A 21,814-nucleotide genomic window follows, 5' to 3' on the forward strand; every position below is an offset into this window, starting at 1 on the left:
GACAAACTACCAAAAAAAAAAAAATTTTTTTTTGTATCCCACCTCATAAAATCAGTGTCACATGTACCCCAGAATGGTACCAATGAAAGCATCAACTTGACTCCCCAAAATATTTTTGCACGCCAAGGACCCTGTAAATTTTATGATGCCAACAAAATATCAAACTAAAAGGATGCCCCAAAATTCACACACAGCACACCTTCATGTCCGAGTCCTGTGTGAGACCCTTAGCGCACAAAGGCCACATATGGGATATTTCTAAGTACATTATAGTACATCAAAATTGTCAACACCTGTTACAGAAAAAAATTGATTAAAATTTTTTTTTAAATTCTGCCTCTGCTTTTTATTTCTGTGAAAAGCCTAAAGGGTTAACAAACATGTCAATATTTAAGGGGTGCAGTGCTGCACATGTGGTGGTGCGCAGCATTTATGATCATTATGTTCACATTGCAGAAATTCTATTTAGCAAGCTTTGCAGAATGTGTTCTCAGAACACAATGGTGACGAAATTTAAGCCCCATTGACATTTTGCTGCAGAATTCTGCAAAGTAAAAGACTGGTATTAAACTTTCTGCGGAAAGAATGTCCACTGTCTGAATGGGACTGCAAACCCCCATTTAAATCAAAAGACAGTAAATTATGGCACATTCTACTGTGTGAACATAGCCCAATTCTGAAGACAACCTATGGCTGCTAAGCTTGAAATGCAATGGGCATTAGAGGAAAATCATTCCTACACTAGCTAAACATTTTCTCCCCTTACCAAACAAGGAGAACTGGATTAATACATCAAAGTAGGAGACTATACAATGAATTATTCCTAAAATGAGCTGTGCCGGAAAGCTCGGCTACAGCAGATCACAAGGTAACATACCATAGTTTGAATCCCTGTGTGTAAATGGGTAAGACAATCCTTAACTTTCTATATTTAAAAGTTAGAGGGGTATTCCAGAATTTTTTTTTTATTGAACTAAGCTACAGGGGCTGTAAAGTTAGTGTAGTTCATTATATAGTGTCTGTACCTGTGACTGTTTTCTCTCAATTCTTCTGTGATTTTCACCTATTTTTACCAGCATACAAAATGACTGTCTCAGATTTTTCCCAGCTTGCAATGCGGCAGAGACCTGACTCACTAGTCAGCTGATGACAGGGAGCCTGTCTGCTTCAATGGGTGGAGGGATCAATCTGCAACTAATGAAACAGCTGCAGGCACCCTGATTGAAAACCACAGGTCTGCAGCTCATTTATGTTTCAATGGGTGGGAGGAAAATGGAATTGTGGGATTTGTAGTCAAAAAAAGAAATCTAACAGGAAATACAAGTTCACAAAAAGCTATCCACAGTGTTATGGTAATCTCATGACTTGCGCAGAACCAAGACAAGCGCAGACCCTTCCTAAGCATGTCCATTACTGCCTGCCAGGTACGTACTAAAATCACCTTATGGTGGAGAACCCCTTTAATTGGAGAGAGAGTTAAAAAAAAAAAAAAAAAAAGGGGGCACTCCCTTGTGTAGTATAGCAGTAGGTGTCAGCTGACAGATCACGGCTGCGCAGCTTCAGTCCGGTAGACCTGAGGAAGGCACATAAGGGTGCCATATCACATTGTCCAGCTATATTCCCAATAAAGTTGTCGTGTTTTTGCAAGTTTTGAACAGCGCCACTAAGATCCACTTTGTCCTTTTATTGATCATCCACTAAATGTAAAAGTTGTAAGACACTAAAATCTGCATCTTTATCTACAAGAATAAAGCTTTGTAGAAAATTCCCTATTTTTTTTTTGTAATGCTTTTCTACTGTGCTAAAGTTACTCTTTACTATGCCCAATCAGTGCTGCGGGATTTTGTCCGCCCCAGTGAGTTGCTGTATAAAGCAGCACTTTAAACTACATACCCACTGATAAATATAGTGCATTGCATTTTTTACTGTTTTTCCCTTTTTTTCCCTGAAAAAGGTTGGGAAACACCGGTGTAATCTATTACCTCCATGTGTCACCTTGTCTGTTTTGATGCACAGGACCCTGATATTTTTTCAGAAGCTTTTTTTTTTTTTAAATGTAAGAAGTGATCTGGTTCCTATGAGCAACTGCACCACTACTTCTACACAGGTTTTGATTAAATCTCCCCCATTGTGTCTTTGTCCAGTTCTCTTACCCTCTCTAATAATCTAATGTGTAGCGAGGTGCTGCAAGGCTAAATCATAGCTAGTCTCCCGCCTGATGAGCACTTACCGATTTCTTCTTGTGGAACTTGTATGAGGCTGGTAGATCGTACCGAAGCTCTGTAAGACAAGGTTTCATTTGACTGTCTTTTTGGTTAAAACTATTTCCTGCTATACAAAATGAACTAATATTTTATACAGTATTTTGGACCTATACAATTACCATAATAATGTATTTCTTACCAGCTATTACTTCCATCTTCACCTTCCAGTCAGCAGCTTTCTTTTGAACATGCTGGAGAGCGGGAAATTGCATTTTTGAACATAAATTTACTTCAGTGTTTTTATTTTTTTTTGGGTTACAGAATTTTTTTAATGGTACTTTTCATTCTACTATATGTTCTCATATAAAGTTTAAAGTTAAATGAACATACTTCTCGTGTAGAAGTTTTATGTAGTGAATATACGGCTGTTCTTGCCATCTGCAGAGCGTTCTTCAGGAATGTCATGTCCATGCCTAATGGAAGAGATTTTAGATTAAAGGGGTTATCCAGGAAAAACTTATCTTTATATATCAACTGGCTCCAGAATGTTAAACAGATTTGTAAATTACTTCTATTAAAAAAATCTTAATCCTTTTAGTACTTATGAGCTTCTGAAGCTAAGGTTGTTCTTCTGTCTAAATCCTCTCTGATGACACGTGTCTCGGGAACCGCCCAGCTTAGAAGCAAATCACCATAGCAAACCTCTTCTAAACTGGGCGTTTCCCGAGACACGTGTCATCAGAGAGCACTTAGACAGAAAAGAACAACCTTAACTTCAGAAGCTCATAAGTACTGAAAGGATTAAGATTTTTTTAATAGAAGTAATTTACAAATCTTATTGTAATACTATATTAGTATCCAACAAGTGCTAGAATAGGGAAATGTGAATATGGTAGCTGCAGTACTGAAGTATGAGATCCTGTTACTCATACAATACAAAGATACTCGGAGATATATATATGTGTATAACGCACATATATGTTACAGTACGCGCTTTCATTAATGATTACTAGAGATGAGCGAACTTACAGTAAATTCGATTTGTCACGAACTTCTCGGCTCGGCAGTTGATGACTTATCCTGCATAAATGAGTTCAGCTTTAAGCTGAACTAATTTATGCAGGAAAAGTCAGCAACCGCCGAGCCGAGAAGTTCGTGACGAATCGAATTTACTGTAAGTTCGCTCATCTCTAATGATTACACATACCTGGCTGAGATGGAAGAAGTCGGACCATTGGTATGGTATGTTTGTTTTATGCAGGGTTATTCTTTGTGCTCTAATTTGAACAAAAATGTATATATATATTAGTGTATTGTTAGATATCTGGTTTTGGAGTAAATGGAATAAAAATTAGATATATATATCAATATGGATATTGTGTATACCTGGATTAATCAGGAATATATAGGGATCCTGAGTGGCAGTTTCTATAGATGTCAGATTGTACAAAATGTTCTATTTCTTTCCTTATTGAAGATAGCAGTAAATGTCTATTACTTGGCTTGTGGCACTGCAAGTCAAAGAATGTCCATTAAGTTACTCTATATGGAGAGCTATTTGGCTGGGCAAATTGAACGAGCTTCTATATTATGGTCGTGCGCAGACCTGTGACTATACTTGGTAATGATAATACAGTGCAGATTTATCAGAGGTTTTACTTGCGGTTATTTAAGCTGATTTTCCTTGATGATTCTTCTATGTTCTGTGATGTAGCGGAGAATGCAGATCCAATTGGGGATTACGGGAGTACGCTCCGGCCGGTAGCGTTCTCTACCGTGATAGCCCCGGTTTAACGGAGACCGGTTAGTGACGTCACTACGGTACGAGATCAGATCCAAGATACCTCCAACGCGTTTCAGGAATATTCAGATTCCATACATGCGTTCGAAAACTCGGTTACCCGAGATTTACGAAAACTAAAGATTAAAGGGGTATTCCAGGCAAAAACTTTTTTTTATATATCAACTGGCTCTGGAAAGTTAAACAGATTTGTAAATGACTTCTATTAAAAAATCTTAATCCTTCCAATAGTTATTTGTTCAAATTAGAGCACAAAGAATAACCCTGCATAAAACAAACATACCATACCAATGGTCCGGCTTCTTCCATCTCAGCCAGGTATGTGTAATCATTAATGTAAGCGCGTACTGTAACATATATGTGCGTTATATATATATATATATATATATATATATACACACGAGTAATTTACAAATCTCCATATATAAGTGATCCATAAGAGAAGCTTCAATACATTGTTTATTTTTCCTACTAAAAAAAGGGTCATGCAATATTGCGAAAGAACCCTGAAACGCATCTAGGTTAATTACCGCACCTTGCAATACACTGGCGGTGTGAACCTGGCATAGAGACTGACGATTTATTGGAAGCAACAACAATTGCAGCTTCAGTCTGGTTCGGACCGTGATTTGCCACCAACCCGAACCTGCTGGGAAAGATCCATCTTCCACCCGCCCTGAGACCACATCATTCTCCATTACCATCCACCACGAGGGACGCCAGCGCTGTGCCCGCCCTGCAATATCATCACAGGAGCAACACGGAGGCCACTGGGGACGTTGTGCCAAACGCACCCCTGTACAAGCAAAACTCTGCACAAGTGCCAGCGCAGCCGGCGTGTGGTGAACGGAACTAACATCGAGCGTCAGGAGCGGGTGAGATACATTGTACCAGCAGTACTTAATACAGATCAGTCCAAAGCCTGTATTAGCCAAAAAGACAAACAAGTAACCACACAGTGGATACACTATCTATCTATTATACCATCTGTTCATATATTTACTGCAAAGACTTATTGCCTCAGCTGCATCAGAGAAGGACACAATATCTTTTTCCAGACTGGTATTTCTAATAGATTTTATGGTTGCCAGAATATAAAGTCTTCCTTTTTTTTAGACGATTAATACCACTAGGGCCCAGTGGATTATTCACCTATATTATATCTGTGCCAGGATTAGAATAATTTTATATAATTGTTTTATATATGTTTAATAAAATTTATATCAATTGAAGCATCTCTATATTAATTTGGAATTCATTGTGTACCCTTTGGGGTAAAATCCTAGAAGGATTGGTTATATATTCTTTATATATTAATTTACAAATCTGTTTAACTTTCTGGAGCCAGTTGATATATATAAAATAAGTTTTTTCCTGGATAACCCCTTTAAAGCCAGTGAAAACTGGTAAAGTTCCCTACGTTAGGGAGTCTGGCCTGGCAGCAAATCTGCCGGGGAATTGTGGAATACACAGGCACAGATTTACTCAAACTAATTCATTGACAGTCTAATGAGGTACAACACTGAATACTTATATTGCTGGAACAGTACAAAAAAAAAAAAAAGAAAAAAAAAACTATACTTACATCCCCCAGTCCCACTGCAGCTCCCATTTTGTCTGCCTCTCCCCCCACTGCTTGTCTCTTCTGCCTACTACAAAGAGAAGCGCTGACCCTGCAGCTGTGTCCTGTCTCTGCCAATTCTTCTTGGAAGAGGGCAAAAGTCTATCCACTGGAAATGTGTCTAATAATAAATGTGGCGCAAATCATGAAAGCCAGTTTTGCCCAAAGCAACCAATCACGGCTCAGCTTTTAATTCTCAAATTGCTCTGGTAAAAATAACACCTGAGCTGTGAATGGATACTATGGACAAAGCAGACCCTTTTGTCCCATGTGAATTGAAACTTTTTGTCCGTGTTAAAATAAGATATGCCAGAAAGCTAATTCATCATTAGTAATAAAGGAGTTTTGTTATCTACATTAGGTGCCAAATTGTTTTTTTTTTTTTTTTTTTTTTTTTTTTTTTTTTGCACAGTGGCTATTTTATATAAACATTTAGTACTTTCAGATGGTGGAGCAGCAAGTGCTTTTGTAGAAAATGGTGTGTTAGAACAATTCTCTTGTTTAGCCTGGTCATTTATTTTTGCCCAATGGATGAAATTCTTGCACAAACAAACACCATTTTGATGGCCTACAAAAAATACTTTCAACTAATGTAAGGTTTGTAGACTTGCCCCTAATTCATCATATGGCATGCCTTTTTACTAAAGTTGGTGGAAGTACAGCAGAAAATTTTTAAAATGTGTAGAAAATCAGCAACATTGATGAATTATACGCATTGCGCACACTAAAATAAGCACTTAAAAGGGGTACTCCGGTGGAAAAATAAATTTAAATTTTTTTTCAAATCAACTGGTGCCAGAAATGTTGAACAGATTTGTAAATTACTTCTATTTAAAAATAATCTTCATCCTTCCGGGACTTATCAGCTGCTGTGTACTACAGAGGAAGTTGTGTACCGTATTTTTCGCCCAATAGGATGCTCCCATGCTGGGAGTTGTAGTTTTGCAACATCTGGAGGTCCGCAGGTTGAAGACCACTGGTATAGGAGGTAGTACTCACCTGTCCCTGCCGCTCCAGACCTGTCACCGCTGCACTGGATGTCGCTCCATCGCTGTCGCCGCATCCCAGACGCTCCGGACGTCTTCTTCCCCGGTATCCTCGCTCTCCATCGCAGTCATCACGTCACTACGCACGCCGCTCCTATTGGATGACGGGACAGCGTGTGCAATGATGTGATGATGTCGAAGGAGAGCGCCGGCCATGCAGGGGATCCTGGCACGGAGCAGACATCGAGGAGGCAGGTAAGGTCCCTCCCGGTGTCCTGTAAGCTGTTCAGGATGCCGCAATTTCACCGCAGCGGTCCCGAACAGCCGGGTTAGTGTTACTTTCGCTTCAGACGCAGCAGTCAGCTTTGAAGGGTTAATACAAGGCATCACAGCGATTGGTGATGTCCTGTATTAGCTGGGGGTCCCGGCCGTTGATGGCCGCAGGTATTCATCGTATAAGACGCACCAAGTTTTGGGGAAGAAAAAGTGCGTCTTATACGACGAAAAATACGGTAGTTCTTTCCAGTCTGACCACAGTGCTCTCTGCTGACACCTCTGTCAGTGCCAGGAACTGTCCAGAGCAGGAGAAGTTTGCTATGGGAATTTAGAAAAGAACAACTCAGCTTCCTCTGTAGTATAACATCAGCTCATAAGTACTGGAAGGATTAAGATTTTTTTTTTTATAGAAGTAGTTTACTAAATCTGTTTTACTTTCTGGCACCAGTTGATTTGAAAAAAAATTGTTTTCCACAGAGTACCCCTTAGAAGCATCACTTCCATACAAGGATTCTTACCTTTATTATGTTTAGTACCAAATGGAGGATTCATGATGACGGTGTCCACAGACTTCTCCAGGCTGGTACCCTGCAGGGAGCAGACGTCACACTGAACCAAATCAACATTTGGAAGTTCAAATTCTTCAGCATTTGTCCTAAATATTTCCAGTGCATCTTCATCTATATCAAATCCTATGCACAACCTGCAGAGCAAAAGGGAGCACAAATGCTAAAACATACAAAATCTCTCCCCTATAAGAATTCCAGTGTCAAATTTCCTTCGTTTCCTGGCAATGCTGGGAGTTGTAGTTTTGCAACAGCTGGAGACACCCTGGTTGGGGTACACTAAGCTGGAGGATAACTTGACATCTATTCTCATGATCAGTAGGGGTCCCAGCAGTTTGCCCCACCAATCAGCTAGATATCACTTGTCTGTTTAAGCCCCTAGATTAGTGTTTCCCAATTGGTGGGACTCCAGCTGTTGCAAAACTACAACTCCCAGCATGCCCGGACAGCCTTTGGCTGTCCGGGCATGCTGGGAGTTGTAGTTTTGCAACAGCTGGAGTCCCACCAATTGATAAACACTAATCTAGAGGGTTAAACAGATAGGGGTGGAGATAATTCTGACAGAAAATGCCACCTGTAGGCTACATTCGGCAGCCCACTCCATACTCTCTGACCCAATGGCAGAGGATAGCAAAGCATTTCAATTGATAGAACACAATAACTGGTATTCAGTCTCATAAACTTGTCCTTACCCAGCACCCAACATCGCTGCCCCAATGTTGAGTACGCCACACCCGCACCCGAGATCTGCAACAACTTTATCTTCAATATCGCCAAACGTGTTGTGGATGGTATACAGCATACATGCTAAAAAGACAAAATAAAAACAGCTGCATTAGTGAAATACTGATTTGCAAACTCAAAAAATAAGGATAAGAAGTAAGCATTAATATTTAAAAAAATTTATATAAGAGAAAAATAAGTAGATAACTAATGCAGATAAAGCAAGTCCTTACATATAAAAGGAAGAAAGATCTGCTGGGAGCTGTAAATCACTGTCTATGTAGAGGACAAGAGCTTCTTCAGGGTCCTGTACAGTACACAGTGTCCTAAAAATGTATTGGAGCCGCCCTCACCTGGTGTCCAAAGGAGCAGCTAACCCTGGTGCAGGTAAAGTGTACAGAACATGTAATACCTCCCTGTACTGTAGGGGGCGCTACCAGACACCAGTCAGAGAGTGCATGGACTTCAGTAATACAGGAGTTTTACCAGTGAATGCCCATTCTGATTGGTCAGTTCTTCCATCCATTGACATTTCAAAGATCTGGACTGTCTGTAGCATTGTATGGTGAGTCTGGTTTCAAGTTACAATGGTCCAGAAAAGACCATTGTTTGTTGAAAATATTGTAACCTAAGGCTATTGTAAGTTGAGGGATCACTGTATGAGGATTTTATAACATACAATTATAGGAGTCACTCCACCTGAAATACACTGCTCAAAAAGATAAAAGGGAACACTAAGATAACACATCCTAGATCTGAATGAATGAACTAATCGTATGAAATACTTTCGTCTTTACATAGTTGAATGCGCTGACAACAAAATCCCACAAAAATTATTAATGGAAATCAAATTTATCAACCCATGGAGGTCTGGATATGGAGTCACACTCATAATCAAAGTGGAAAACCACACTACTGGATGATCCAACTTTATGTAATGTCCTTAAAACAAGTCACAATGAGGCTCAGTAGTGTGTGTGGCCTCCACGTGCCCGTATGACCTCCCTACAATGCCTGGGCATGCTCCTGATGAGGTGATGGATGGTCTCCTGAGGGATGTCCTCCCAGATCTGGACTAAAGCATCCGCCAACTCCTGGACAGTCTGTGGTGTAACGCGGCGTTTGTGGATGGAGCGAGACATGATGTCCCAGATGTGCTCAATCGGATTCAGGTCTGGGGAACGGGCGGGCCAGTCCATAACATCAATGTCTTCATCTTACAGGAACTGCTGACACACTCCAGCCACATGTGGTCTAGCATTGTCTTGTATTAGGAGGAACCCAGGGCCAACCGCACCAGCATATGGTCTCACAAGGGGACTGAGGATCTCATCTTGGTACCTAATGACAGTCAGGCTACCTCTGGCAAGCACATGGAGGGCTGTGCTGTGCTGCCCCCCCAAAGAAATGCCACCCCACATCATTATTGACCCACCGCCAAACCGGTCATGCTGGGGGATGTTGCAGGCAGAAGAACATTCTTCACGGCATCTCCAGACTCTGTCACGTCTGTCACATGTGCTCAGTGTGAACCTACTTTCATCTGTGAAGAGCACAGGGTACCAGTGGCGATTTTGCCAATCTTGGTGTTCTCTGGAAAATGCCAAACGCCCTGCACAGTGTTGGGCTGTAAGCACAACCCCCACCTGTGGATGTCAGGCCCTCATACCACCCTCATGGCTTCTGTTTCTAACCGTTTGAGTGGACACATGCACATTTGTGGCCTGCTGGAGGTCATTTTGCAGGGCTCTGGCAGTGCTCATCCTGCTCCTCCTTGCACAAAGCCGGAGGTAGCGCTCCTGCTGCTGGGTTGTTGCCCTCCTAAGGCCTCCTCCATGTCTCCTGATGCTCCTGGTAGCGCCTCCATGCTCTGGACACTACGCTTACAGACACCGCAAACCTTCTTTCCACAGCTCGCTTTGGTGTTCCATCCTGGATGACCTGCACTACCTGAGCCACTTGTGTGGGTTGTAGACTCAGTCTCATGTTACCACTAGAGTGAAAGCACCGCCAGCATTCAAAAAAGTGACCAAAACATCAGCGAGGAAGCAGAGGAACTGAGAAGTGGTCTGTGGTCAGCACCTGCAGAACCACTCCTTTATTGGGGGTGTCTTGCTAACTGCCTATAATTTCCACCTGTTGTCTGTTCCATTTGCACAACAGCATGTGAAATTGATTGTCAATCAGTGATGCTTCCTGAGTGGACAGTGTGATTTCACAGAAGTGTCATTGACTTGGGGTTACATTGTCTTGTTTAAGTGTTCCCTTTATTTTTTGGAGCAGCGTATAAGGCAAGCAGCAGACTTCACTAAAAATAATACCTGATCACTGAGGGTCACGGAACCTTACTCACAATCTAGTAATTCTTGGAGTGACTATTTAAAACAAGGGTTGTATTTCATACTAGATACAGTGGTAATAACTGTATAACCACTGTTCTGCTGTGCAGAAGGTTCTAAGTAGAGATGAGCGAAGTTACAGCGATTCAATTCTGCACGAACTTCTCGGCTCGGCAGTTGATGACTTTATCATGCATAAATGAGTTCATCTTTCAGGTGTTCCGGTGGGCTGGAAACAGTCCTAGGAGACTCTCAGCACCTGAAAGCTGAACTCATTTATGCAGGCTAAAGTCAGCAACCGCCGAGCCGCGAGGTTCGTGCAGAATCGAAGTCCTGTAACTTCGCTCATCTCTAGTTCTAAGCCTTTCTGTTCTCAGATATGGTAGGTTGGATTCGGATATAATCAATATATCATAGAAGTCTTTTGTGGGGGGGAAAAAAATCTGAAAAATAAAAAATTAATACCTCTAGCTTTGCAGGTGTGTGTTTTAAAAAGAGTTGTCCAGCAGCAGGAAAGGTATTACTTTGCCTCGCATCTCTTGCGCCCCATTGTTATCTCGGAAATATAATTTCAAAGATTGGGGGGGGGGGGGAGGGGGGGGTGTATTATGATCATCCCATACAGGCAAAACTACAGCTGCATGTGGTGACCAATGGCTGCAACGATGTGAAGCCATTGGCCACTGAATGCGGGCATGGTTTTGTCCTTCATGTGAAGATCACAAAACAATACATGGCTGACCATCATGAACGTTACCGTATATACTCGAGTATAAGCCGAGTTTTTCAGCACGATTTTTCGTGCTGAAAATGCCCCCCTCGGCTTATGCTCGAGTGAACAAAAAACGTTTCTGGCTTTAGCTGTGAGGGGATAGTCTCGGCCGTCCATCTCCGGGCCTTCGTCATCATCCAGACCCCCCTTTTGTTTTCCATTCACCTCCCATCAGTGGGAAGGAAGGAAGGGTGAGCTGGTCCGGGCCATCTATGCTGCAGGGACCGTCCGGTGGGGAGGGTTAGTCGTTCTGGGCTGTCCATCTTCACCGGGAGGCCCTCTTCTCCGCTCTGGGCCGGACCCAGACTAGTGACGTTGCCTTGACGACGACGCGCAGGGACTAGTCCGGGGCCGGCCCGGAGCAGAGAAGATGGACAGCCCGGAACGACTAACCCTCCCCACCGGACAGTCCCTGCAGCATAGAAGGCTTGGATCAACTCACCCTTCCTTCCTACCGAGGGGAGGTGAGTAGAAAACAAAAGGGGGTCAGGATGATGACGAAGGCCGCAGTGGTCTTCAATCTGCGGACCTCCAGATGTTTCAGAACTACAACTCCCAGCATGCCCGGACAGCCGATGGCTGTCCGGGCATGCTGGGAGCTGTAGTTTTGCAACATCTGGAGGTCTGCAGGTTGAAGACCACTGAGAAGGGATTGACAGGCGGTGATGATGACGGGGTAATGATGACGGGGGTCTGGATAATGACAGGGGGGGATGATGTATTTCCCCCCCTAGGCTTATAGTCGAGTCAATAACTTTTCCTGTTTTTTTGGGGTGAAATTAGGGGCCTCGGCTTATATTCGGGACAGCTTATACTTGAGTATATAAAGGTATACTTCTGAGATGACAGTAGGGTGCAAGTGGAGCGAGGAAAAGACATACGTTTTCTGTCACTGGATATCCTTTTTAAAAGGGGCTTCACTACTGAAACACTTTTACAGTATGTTAAAGCGTTAGTGTCTTTTTAAAAACTCAACATGACACACAGACAGTCCCGTCCCCCCCCACTGCTGCCTACCTAATGTGTGTGGGGGGGAGGGGGAACTGCTGCCTACCTAATGTGTGTGGGGGGGAGGGGGAACTGCTGCCTACCTAATGTGTGTGGGGGGAGGGGGAACTGCTGCCTACCTAATGTGTGTGGGGGGGAGGGGGAACTGCTGCCTACCTAATGTGTGTGGGGGGGGGAGAACTGCTGCCTACCTAATGTGGGGGGGGGGACTGCTGCCTACCTAATGTGGGGGGGGGACTGCTGCCTACCTAATGTGGGGGGGGGGAACTGCTGCCTACCTAATGTGGGGGGGGGGGGGAACTGCTGCCTACCTAATGTGGGGGGGGGGGACTGCTGCCTACCTAATGTGGGGGGGGGGGAACTGCTGCCTACCTAATGTGGGGGGGGGGGGAACTGCTGCCTACCTAATGTGGGGGGGGGGGGGAACTGCTGCCTACTAATGTGGGGGGGGGGGACTGCTGCCTACCTAATGTGGGGGGGGGGGACTGCTGCCTACCTAATGTGGGGGGGGGGGGAACTGCTGCCTACCTAATGTGGGGGGGGGGAACTGCTGCCTACCTAATGTGGGGGGGGGAACTGCTGCCTACCTAATGTGGGGGGGGGACTGCTGCCTACCTAATGTGGGGGGGGGGGAACTGCTGCCTACCTAATGTGGGGGGGGGGGGACTGCTGCCTACCTAATGTGGGGGGGGGGGAACTGCTGCCTACCTAATGTGGGGGGGGACTGCTGCCTACCTAATGTGGGGGGACGACTGATGCCTACCTAATGTGGGGGGACGGACTGCTGCCTACCTAATGTGGGGGGGGGACTGCTGCCTACCTAATATGGGGGGGGGACTGCTGCCTACCTAATGTGGGGGGGGGGAACTGCTGCCTACCTAATGTGGGGGGGGGGGGGACTGCTGCCTACCTAATGTGGGGGGGGGGGGGAAACTGCTGCCTACCTAATGTGGGGGGGGGGAAACTGCTGCCTACCTAATGTGGGGGGGGGGAACTGCTGCCTACCTAATGTGGGGGGGGAACTGCTGCCTACCTAATGTGGGGGGGGGACTGCTGCCTACCTAATGTGGGGGGGGGGGAAACTGCTGCCTACCTAATGTGGGGGGGGGGGAACTGCTGCCTACCTAATTTGGGGGGGGGACTGCTGCCTACCTAATGTGGGGGAACTGCTGCCTACCTAATGTGGGGGAACTGCTGCCTACCTAATGTTTTTTTTTGTAGTAGTAGTTCGGCAACATGTGAAGGGCCAAATGTTGCAGAACTACAACTCCAAACATGCATGGACTGTCTTGGCATGCTGGGAGTTGCAGTTGTGCAACATCTGCAGGGGCATAGTTTATAGACCATTGCACAGTGGTTTCCAAACTGTGGCCCTCCAGATGTTGCAAAACTATAAATCCCAGAATGCCCGGACAACCTCTGGTTGCCTAGGCATGCTGGGAGTTTTAGTTATGCAACAGCTAGAGGCACCCTGGTTGGGAAACACTGATTACATATAAAACAAACATATACATATATATATATATATATATATATATATATATATATATAAATAAAATATATGTAATATGCACGATTATGTATATATACAACCTATATACATTATGTTTTAGTAGAGCTTTTTTGGGGAGATATATCTCTATCTATCTATTTAAACTATGTAGCAGTGTTTCCCAAAAATGGTGCCTTCAGCTGTTTAAAAACTTTAAAACGTCAACTCCACGCGTGCTCAGATGGACTTTGACTTTTTGGGCATGCTGGGAGTTGTAGTTTTGCAACAGATGGAGACCCCCATTTTGGGAATCATTGCTATATAGTACAGCAGATGAAAGCAGGATGGGAATGGTTGCTTAGTAACATTCTGAGCGTTGGGGCTGGTCAGGTGACTGGGGCAGAAAACGTCCGTTATGAGGAAGTGAGCACAGAGCGGCAGCAAAGAATGCTGGGACCTGTAGTTTATAGACAGCGAGCAATGTACAGGAGATATAAAGGTCATAGGTTTTTTTTTTTTTATTCAGTTTGTTGGATAACCCCTTTAAAGGGTACCTCTCATCAAGTAAACTTTTGATATATTTTAGATTAATGAATGTTGAATAACTTTCCAATAGCATGTTAATGAAAAATATGCTTCTTTCTATTGTATTTTTCCCGATCAGTCCTGTCAGCAAGCATTTCTGACTCATGCTGGAGTCCTAAACACTCAGAGCTGCCAGCCTGCTTTGTTCACAGCCAAACAGGCTGTGAACAAAGCAGGCTGGCAGCTCTGAGTGTTCTCCTTTGTGAACAAAGCAGACTGGCAGCTCGTAGTGTTTAGGACTCCAGCATGAGTCTGAAATGCTTGCTGCCAGGACTGGTAGGGAGACCCCTAGTGGTCATTTCTTCAAAGTGGAAAATTAAATAGAAAGAAGCACATTTTTTAATAACATGCAATTGTAAAGTTATTCTGCATACATTAATCTATAATATATCAAAAGGTTTTTTGATGAGAGGTACCCTTTAATGCTTTACATATGTAAGTAACAGGGTGTGGGGATCACCTGCTGGGAACTCTAATCCTGACAAAGTTTCTTTCTCTGTTCTAGAAGGAGCAATAGTGATAGTACACAGCTACTCTCTATAGAAAAGACTGGGAGGTTTAGAAACCTCACAGTATGTATTTAGAACAGTGTTTCCCATCATGGTGCCTCCAGCTGCTGCAGTACTACAACTCCTAGCATGCCTGGACAGCCAATGGCATGCTGGGAGTTGTAGTTTTGCAACAGATGGAGGCACCATGATGGGAAACACTGATTTGGAAGGAAGGCAATGCTCTGCTATTATGGCCCTGACTGTCAGTAAATGGTGGTGCAAGGTGCTGCAGCACTGCCCTGGTCACTGATGAATGAGGCAACATCGCAGCACATGCATTGGTGCTAGTAATGGTATCTGGAGGCTGGAGAACCCCTTTAAGGTTGTAACTAGGTAATAACACCGCAGATTCCATCATACAAATTAATCATCCACCAAAAACAATGTGCTCACCTGCAATATGTGGCCGTGTTGGATACTGCTCCAGCAGCAGCTTGGGGCTCTCAAAGACATCCACCTGTTGCAGGCAGCTCTCCAGCTCCTTCAGCTTCATTTCTTTAAAGATTACCTGTCACCAAATAAAACATTTAATATAATGTTCCTTGTGTAATTAGCAGACACTTTCCCATTCATTTGCTTTTAAAATTATCAACATAAATGTTTAAAATGTAATATAAAAAATGGCCACTAGGTGGCTCTGTTCTGTTCCCTGCCACAATTAATACAATGAGTTTGGTCTCCTCCCGGCCTGGCAGGAGTCCAAACCCAGGAAGTGCTTCTCTGCACTGAGCTTGATTTACAGCTGCACAGAAAGTGAAAGCTCCACAGATTCTCACAGAAAGCTGCACAGACTGAAACCTGCAGGAGAGCCTCACTGAATACTGCACAGACTGAAACATGCACAGAGTGTGAGGTCAGCACTGCAACCATGTGAGGGCAGAAGTGGTCTCCCAGCAGGCTTCAGTGATGTAATGCCTGCTGGGAAACGCCCACTTTCTCCTGCTGGGAGACTGCATTGTGTAAGAAAGAATAAAAGGTATGATACACAGCTTTTTAAAGCTCTGAAATTTTCTTTAAGGGCTGGAGGGGTGTTAGGAGTAGTTAGAGAACATAGCCCGAGGTAGTTGAGAACAGTTTGTTTGGCGACAGGTAGGTACTTTTTAACCCCTTAAGGACCAAGGACGTACAGGTACGTCCTTGGTCCTGCTCGCGTGATATAACGCGGGGGTTACACAGTAACCCCGCATCATATCACGGCGGGCCCGGCGTCATAGTGAAGCCGGGACCCGCCGCTAATAGCGCGCAGCGCGCTATTAACCCTTTAGCCGCGCGCTCAGAGCTGAGCCGCGCGGCTAAAAGCGAAAGTAAAAAGTGCCGGTTAACTCAGTGGGCTGTTCGGGATAGCCGCGGCGAAATCGCGGCATCCCGAACAGCTTACAGGACAGCAGGAGGGTCCCTACCTGCCTCCTCGCTGTCCGATCGCCGAATGACTGCTCAGTGCCTGAGATCCAGGCATGAGCAGTCAAGCGGCAGAATCATCGATCACTGGTTTCCTATGAGAAACCAGTGATCAATGATGAAGATCAGTGTGTGCAGTGTTATAGGTCCCTATGGGAGCTATAACACTGCAAAAAAAAAGTGAATGAATATCATTTAACTCCTCCCCTATTAAAAGTTTGAATCACCCCCCTTTTCCCATAAAAAAAAAAAAAAAAACTGTGTAAATAAAAATAAAAATAAACATATGGTATCACCGCGTGCGGAAATGTCAGAATTATAAAAATATATCATTAATTAAACCGCTCGGTCAATGGCGTATGCGCAAAAATATTCCGAAGTCCAAAATAGTGCATTTTTGGTCACTTTTTATATCATTTTAAAATGAATAAAAAGCGATCAATAAGTCCTATCAATGCAAAAAACTTCAGATCACGGCGCAAAAAATGAGCCCTCATACCGCCCCATACACGGAAAAATAAAAAAGTTATAGGGGTCAGAAGATGACAATTTTAAACGTATACATTTTCCTGCATGTAGTTATGATTTTTTCCAGAAGTCCGACAAAATCAAACCTATATAAGTAGGGTATCATTTTAATCGTATGGACCTACAGAATAAAGATAAGGTGTCATTTTTACCGAAAAATGTACTACGTAGAAACGGAAGCCCCCAAAAGTTACAAAACAGCGTTTTTTTTTTTCAATTTTGTCGCACAATGATTTTTTTTTCCTTTTCACCGTAGATTTTTGGGCAAAATGGCTGACGTCATTACAAAGTAGAATTGGTGGCGCAAAAAATAAGCAATCATATGGATGGATGGCAAGGAGCAAAAAACGAAAATGCAAAAACGGAAAAAACCCCAGTCCTTAAGGGGTTAAAGCTACAATAACAGCCAGTAAACAAGAGTGAAAACTATTAGTCCTTTCATATAAGGGTAACTAACCCTCAACAGGTGATGGAGGTATATCAATAAGAACATACCATAGAGCTCTTGTATCTGTGCCTCTCTGTCTGTGTGTGTGTCTCTCTCTGTATTTCTCTGTGTGTGTGAATGTCTCTCGCTGTATGTCTGTGTGTCTCTCACTCTCTGTGTATTTCTGTGTGTGTGTTTCTTTCTCTGTTTCTCTGCATTTCTCTGTCTCTGTGTGAGTCTCTCTCTTTCTGTGTGTGTCTCTCTGTATTTCTCCATCTGTGTGAGTCTCTCTCTTTCTGTGTGTGTCTCTCTGTATTTCTCCATCTGTGTGAGTCTCTCTCTTTCTATGTGTCTTGCTCTCTGTATTTCTGTCTCTGTGCAAGTCTCTCTGTGTGTGTCTCTCTGTATTTCTTTGTCTCAGTGCGAGTCTCTCTTTTTCTGTGCGAGACTCTCTATGTGCGAGTCTCTCTCTCTCTCTCTCTGTGTCTCTCTCTTTTTCTGTCTCTCTCTCGCTGCTGAGCATGGACAGCCCGCTTTACATCACACCGCAGATTTTCACTGATCTTCAGGTCTGTGGACTTGTACTTCTTCCTCTGCGTAGATTTTGCCCGGTGTTTTGGTCGTTGTCTTATATCCAGCCCCGATGTAATTTCAACTTTGCTACTGATTCCTCTACATTACTCAAGTATCTGCTGATATTAAAGGGGTTGTGCGCTGCCCTAATTTTCGGAGCTCCGCTCACAGCGTCCGGAAATTCATTACTCTGATCGCTGTGTGCGGGCTTCCGTGGTCGCGGGCGCCGGGCGTGACGTCACGCCCGCCCCCTCTACCAAAGTCTATGGGAAGGGGGCGTGACAGCGGTCGTGCCCCCTTTCCATAGACTTTTGTTGAGGGGGCGGGCGAGACGTCACGAGGGGGCGGGCGAGACGTCACGAGGGGGCGGGCGAGACGTCACGCCCGGTGGCCAAGAACACAGAAGCCCGCACACAGTGTTCGGAGTAATGAACTTCCGGACGCTGTGAGTGGAGCTCCGAAAGTCAGGGCAGCGCACAACCCCCTTTAAGTGGAATCCATGTGACCTTCAACAAGACTCCCAGTACTGGCCCCACAGCATGATGGAATCTCCACCAAATTTTACTGTGGGTAGCAAGTGTTGGCCTTGGAAAGCTGTGTTCTTTTGATGCCATGCATAGCGCCCCTTGTTATGACCAAATAACTCCATCTTTGTTTCATCAGGCCACAGCACCTTCTTCCTAATAGAAGCTGGCTTGTGCAAATGTGCGTTTCCACCTCAAGCGGCTCTGTTTGTGGCGTGTGTGCAGAAATGGCTTCTCCCGCATCACTCTCCCATACAGCTTCTCCTTAAGCAAAGTGCGCCGAATTGTGGACAGCGACACCATCTGCAGCAAGATGTTGTTGTAGGTCTGTGGAGATGGTCTGTGGGCTGTTCTTGACCGTTCTTCGCCTTTCTGATATTTTACTTGGCCTGACACGTCTGGCCTTAAAGGGGTACTCCGCTGCTCAGCATTTGGAACAAACTGTCCTGAAAGCTGGAGCCGGTGCCGGGAGCTTGTGACATCATAACCCCCCCCCCCCTCATTATGTCATGCCCCGCCCCTCAATGCAAGTCTATGGGAGGGGGCATGACGTCTGTCACGCCCCCTCCCATAGACTTGCATTGAGGGGGTGGGGTTTTAACGTCACAGGCTCCCAGCGCCAGCTCCAGCGTTTGGAACAGTTTGTTCCAAACGCTGAGCAGCGGAGTACCCCTTTAACACAAGAACCGTGCCTGTGTTCTTCCATTTCCTCACTATGTTCCTGACAGTGGACAATGACAGCTTAAATCTCTGCGATAGCTTTTTGTAGCCTTCCCCTAAACCCTAATGTAGAACATTCTTTGTTTTCAGGTCATATGAGAGTTGTTTTGAGACCCCCATGGTACCGCTCTACAGACGAGAGTCAAAGAGAACAACTAACAAATGACCACCAAAATCCCTTTTGTCAGGATTAGATGGACCTGTCTATGAAGTTCAAGGGTTAAAGGGGTATTCCAGGCAAAAACTTTTTTTTATATATATCAACTGGCTCCGGAAAGTTAAACAGATTTGTAAATTACTTTGATTAAAAAATCTTAATCCTTCCAATAGTTATTAGCTTCTGAAGTTTTCTGTCTAACTGCTCAATGATGATGTCACGTCACGGGAGCTGTGCATGATGGTAAAATATCCCCATAGGAGCTGGACAGCTCCCGGGACGTGAGTCATCAGAAAGCAGTTAGACAGAAAACAGCAACTCAACTTCAGAAGCTAATAACTATTGTAAGGATTAAGATTTTTTAATAGAAGTAATTTACAAATCTGCAGAAATATATATATTAGGGCTCAGGGTTTGAGACAACTGGACAGGTTGTGTTTAAAGTAATATTTCAATTTATTGATTGTATATAATGTGACAATTGAATATTAGATAAAATGTAAATAGCAGCAACTGCGTCTCACAGGGCCCTTGTGTAGGCGCAGCACCAACTATTAAGAACTATAGCATATGTATAGTACAGTATGTAAAATATAAAAATATACTTGTAAAAAATTATAAAAGATATAAAATAAGAATATAGAGACCACCATAAACATATATATAGAGAGGGATCTGGATGGGAGAGTCTTAGACCATCTTCTATGGTAAATAATCTCCTCTCATAAAAAAGTCCTGCTCATATAGACCGATTCTGGTATTGTGGTAACCAATGGCAACCATAAGGTTAGTAACCCGTAGCAACCGTTCTGATGAGTCCGGCTATTTAAGCACTTCAACGTTTAAGTAGAAGATAAACTTGATATTTGTAGACAATATTCAACATGAACAGCTAGTGTGCAGTCACTGTTTATATGCATATTTGTATGGTACTTTGTATCTCACCGCTCCCGGACACTGATGCGCTGAACTTCACGGGGATGCTGCGATCTCCTCCTGATGAGCTGTGTAATCCTACAGTGTATTAGCACTGAGTAGCTCTCTTGGTAAGCGGCAGCATCACCGGAGACTCGGCCGTCTCCCACAGTGGTGATGTTGGTAGATGGTGGGTTGCGGGTGGTGTTGTCGCAGCGGTTCTGCGGATGCGCACGTACATGTGCCGGTGGCGTCCTCGTGGCAGCGAGGCGCGGATGTCTCCTTCACCGGGTGTCGGGTGATTGACAGTTTATTGTCCGGTATCGGACTGCTATTGACTTAAGCAGGGCAAATATACTGGTGGTCTCAATAGGTATTGAGGGGACCCTGGACGCGTTTCAGGACTGTCTCAGTCCTTTCTTCAGCAGCAAAGAATAAGTGTAATGGGGGGGTCACTGTGTCGTATTTTATACATTTAACTCCTCCTCTATCAATTAGTGACATCAGATCCAGAGTAAACAAAGTAAACAAAACAAAATAGTGGTGTTAGATTTATGAATGAAAGTAGTAGAGCTCAGTACTAAATGAATAGGACTGTCTTGAATTACATATAGTCTGCTGTGTAATGCATTGAAAATAAAATAAAAAGACCTGTATTAAATAATATACGTGAGTGAATTACAAAGTGATGTCTTTTTGTGTGAATGGAATGTTTGAGATATATAAAGTAAATTCATTGTGTGCCAATTGTTGACCATAAATATAAAATCATAGTATCTGTGTACAATTGTATAAAAGTATGAGTACTATGTGAAAGTCTAAATACTGATGATAATGCAAATATTTAAAATATTGGTGTAGTGTGAAATGGGATATATATTTTGCTTGTGAGTATAATTGTGATGGTGAAACCTAATATGCAAATGTGGTGATTGTGGATTACTAGAGACCAGGTGTCTAAAGAAAAGTATCTATACTCTTAGTGTCCTACAGTCAGTATATCTGTTGCAGTATAGAAGAAGGGACTAGATAGTGTACATAAGGCATATGGATATGGTTGAATACAAAAGTTGTAGACAATGGAGATATAAATACCCGAGATGGAGATATAAACAATTCCAAGAAGAGTTGTCCATCACTGTTAGGCCGGCCGACAAAGGAGGCGGTATAGTAGTGATGGACACTCCCACATACATGGCTGAATGTATATCACAATTGAATGACACAAACACCTATAGTAAACTCAAAGGGGACCCCACTATAGAATATTTTGAGGAATTGAATACTTTGTGCACTACAGCTAAAGAACAGGGAATCCTCACCAAACAGGAATATGAGTTTATTACTAACACTCCAAAAAGACTTCCAGTTTTTTAAACAATCCCCAAGATCCATAAGAATCCCACCAAGCCCCCGGGCCGCCCGATAGTATCGGGTATAGGATCTATCACAGCAAATTTTTCTCAGTACATAGACCAATTCTTGCAACCCTATGTAAAAGAAACAAAATCCTATATACGGGATATCACACAAGTAGTACAAATAGTCGAGGCGATAAGGTGGGATCCATCCTGGATCTTGGGGACACTAGACGTCAGTTCCCTATACACAGTAATTAATCACCAACAAGGAATTGCTGCCATCCAAT

The 21,814-nt window shown here is 43.7% G+C and overlaps 1 protein-coding gene across 3 annotated transcripts in view; it reads right to left on the reverse strand.

Annotated features, from left to right (window-relative positions):
• The window catches only part of METTL5 (methyltransferase 5, N6-adenosine), a 33,930-nt gene that overhangs the window by 1,191 nt on the left and 10,925 nt on the right, over positions 1-21,814 (reverse strand). For all 3 annotated transcript variants that reach the window (XM_056534018.1, XM_056534017.1, XM_056534019.1), the window contains exons 2-7: positions 15,318-15,432; positions 8,147-8,261; positions 7,407-7,591; positions 2,595-2,677; positions 2,404-2,455; positions 2,231-2,280 (exon numbers count right to left, since the gene is read on the reverse strand). In XM_056534018.1, the coding sequence (XP_056389993.1) occupies positions 2,231-2,280; positions 2,404-2,455; positions 2,595-2,677; positions 7,407-7,591; positions 8,147-8,261; positions 15,318-15,417 (585 nt within the window). In that variant the 5' untranslated portion in view covers positions 15,418-15,432. The remainder of the gene's footprint in view (positions 1-2,230; positions 2,281-2,403; positions 2,456-2,594; positions 2,678-7,406; positions 7,592-8,146; positions 8,262-15,317; positions 15,433-21,814) is intronic.

Source organism: Hyla sarda, chromosome 8, assembly GCF_029499605.1.
Source record: "Hyla sarda isolate aHylSar1 chromosome 8, aHylSar1.hap1, whole genome shotgun sequence".
NCBI lineage: Eukaryota > Metazoa > Chordata > Amphibia > Anura > Hylidae > Hyla > Hyla sarda.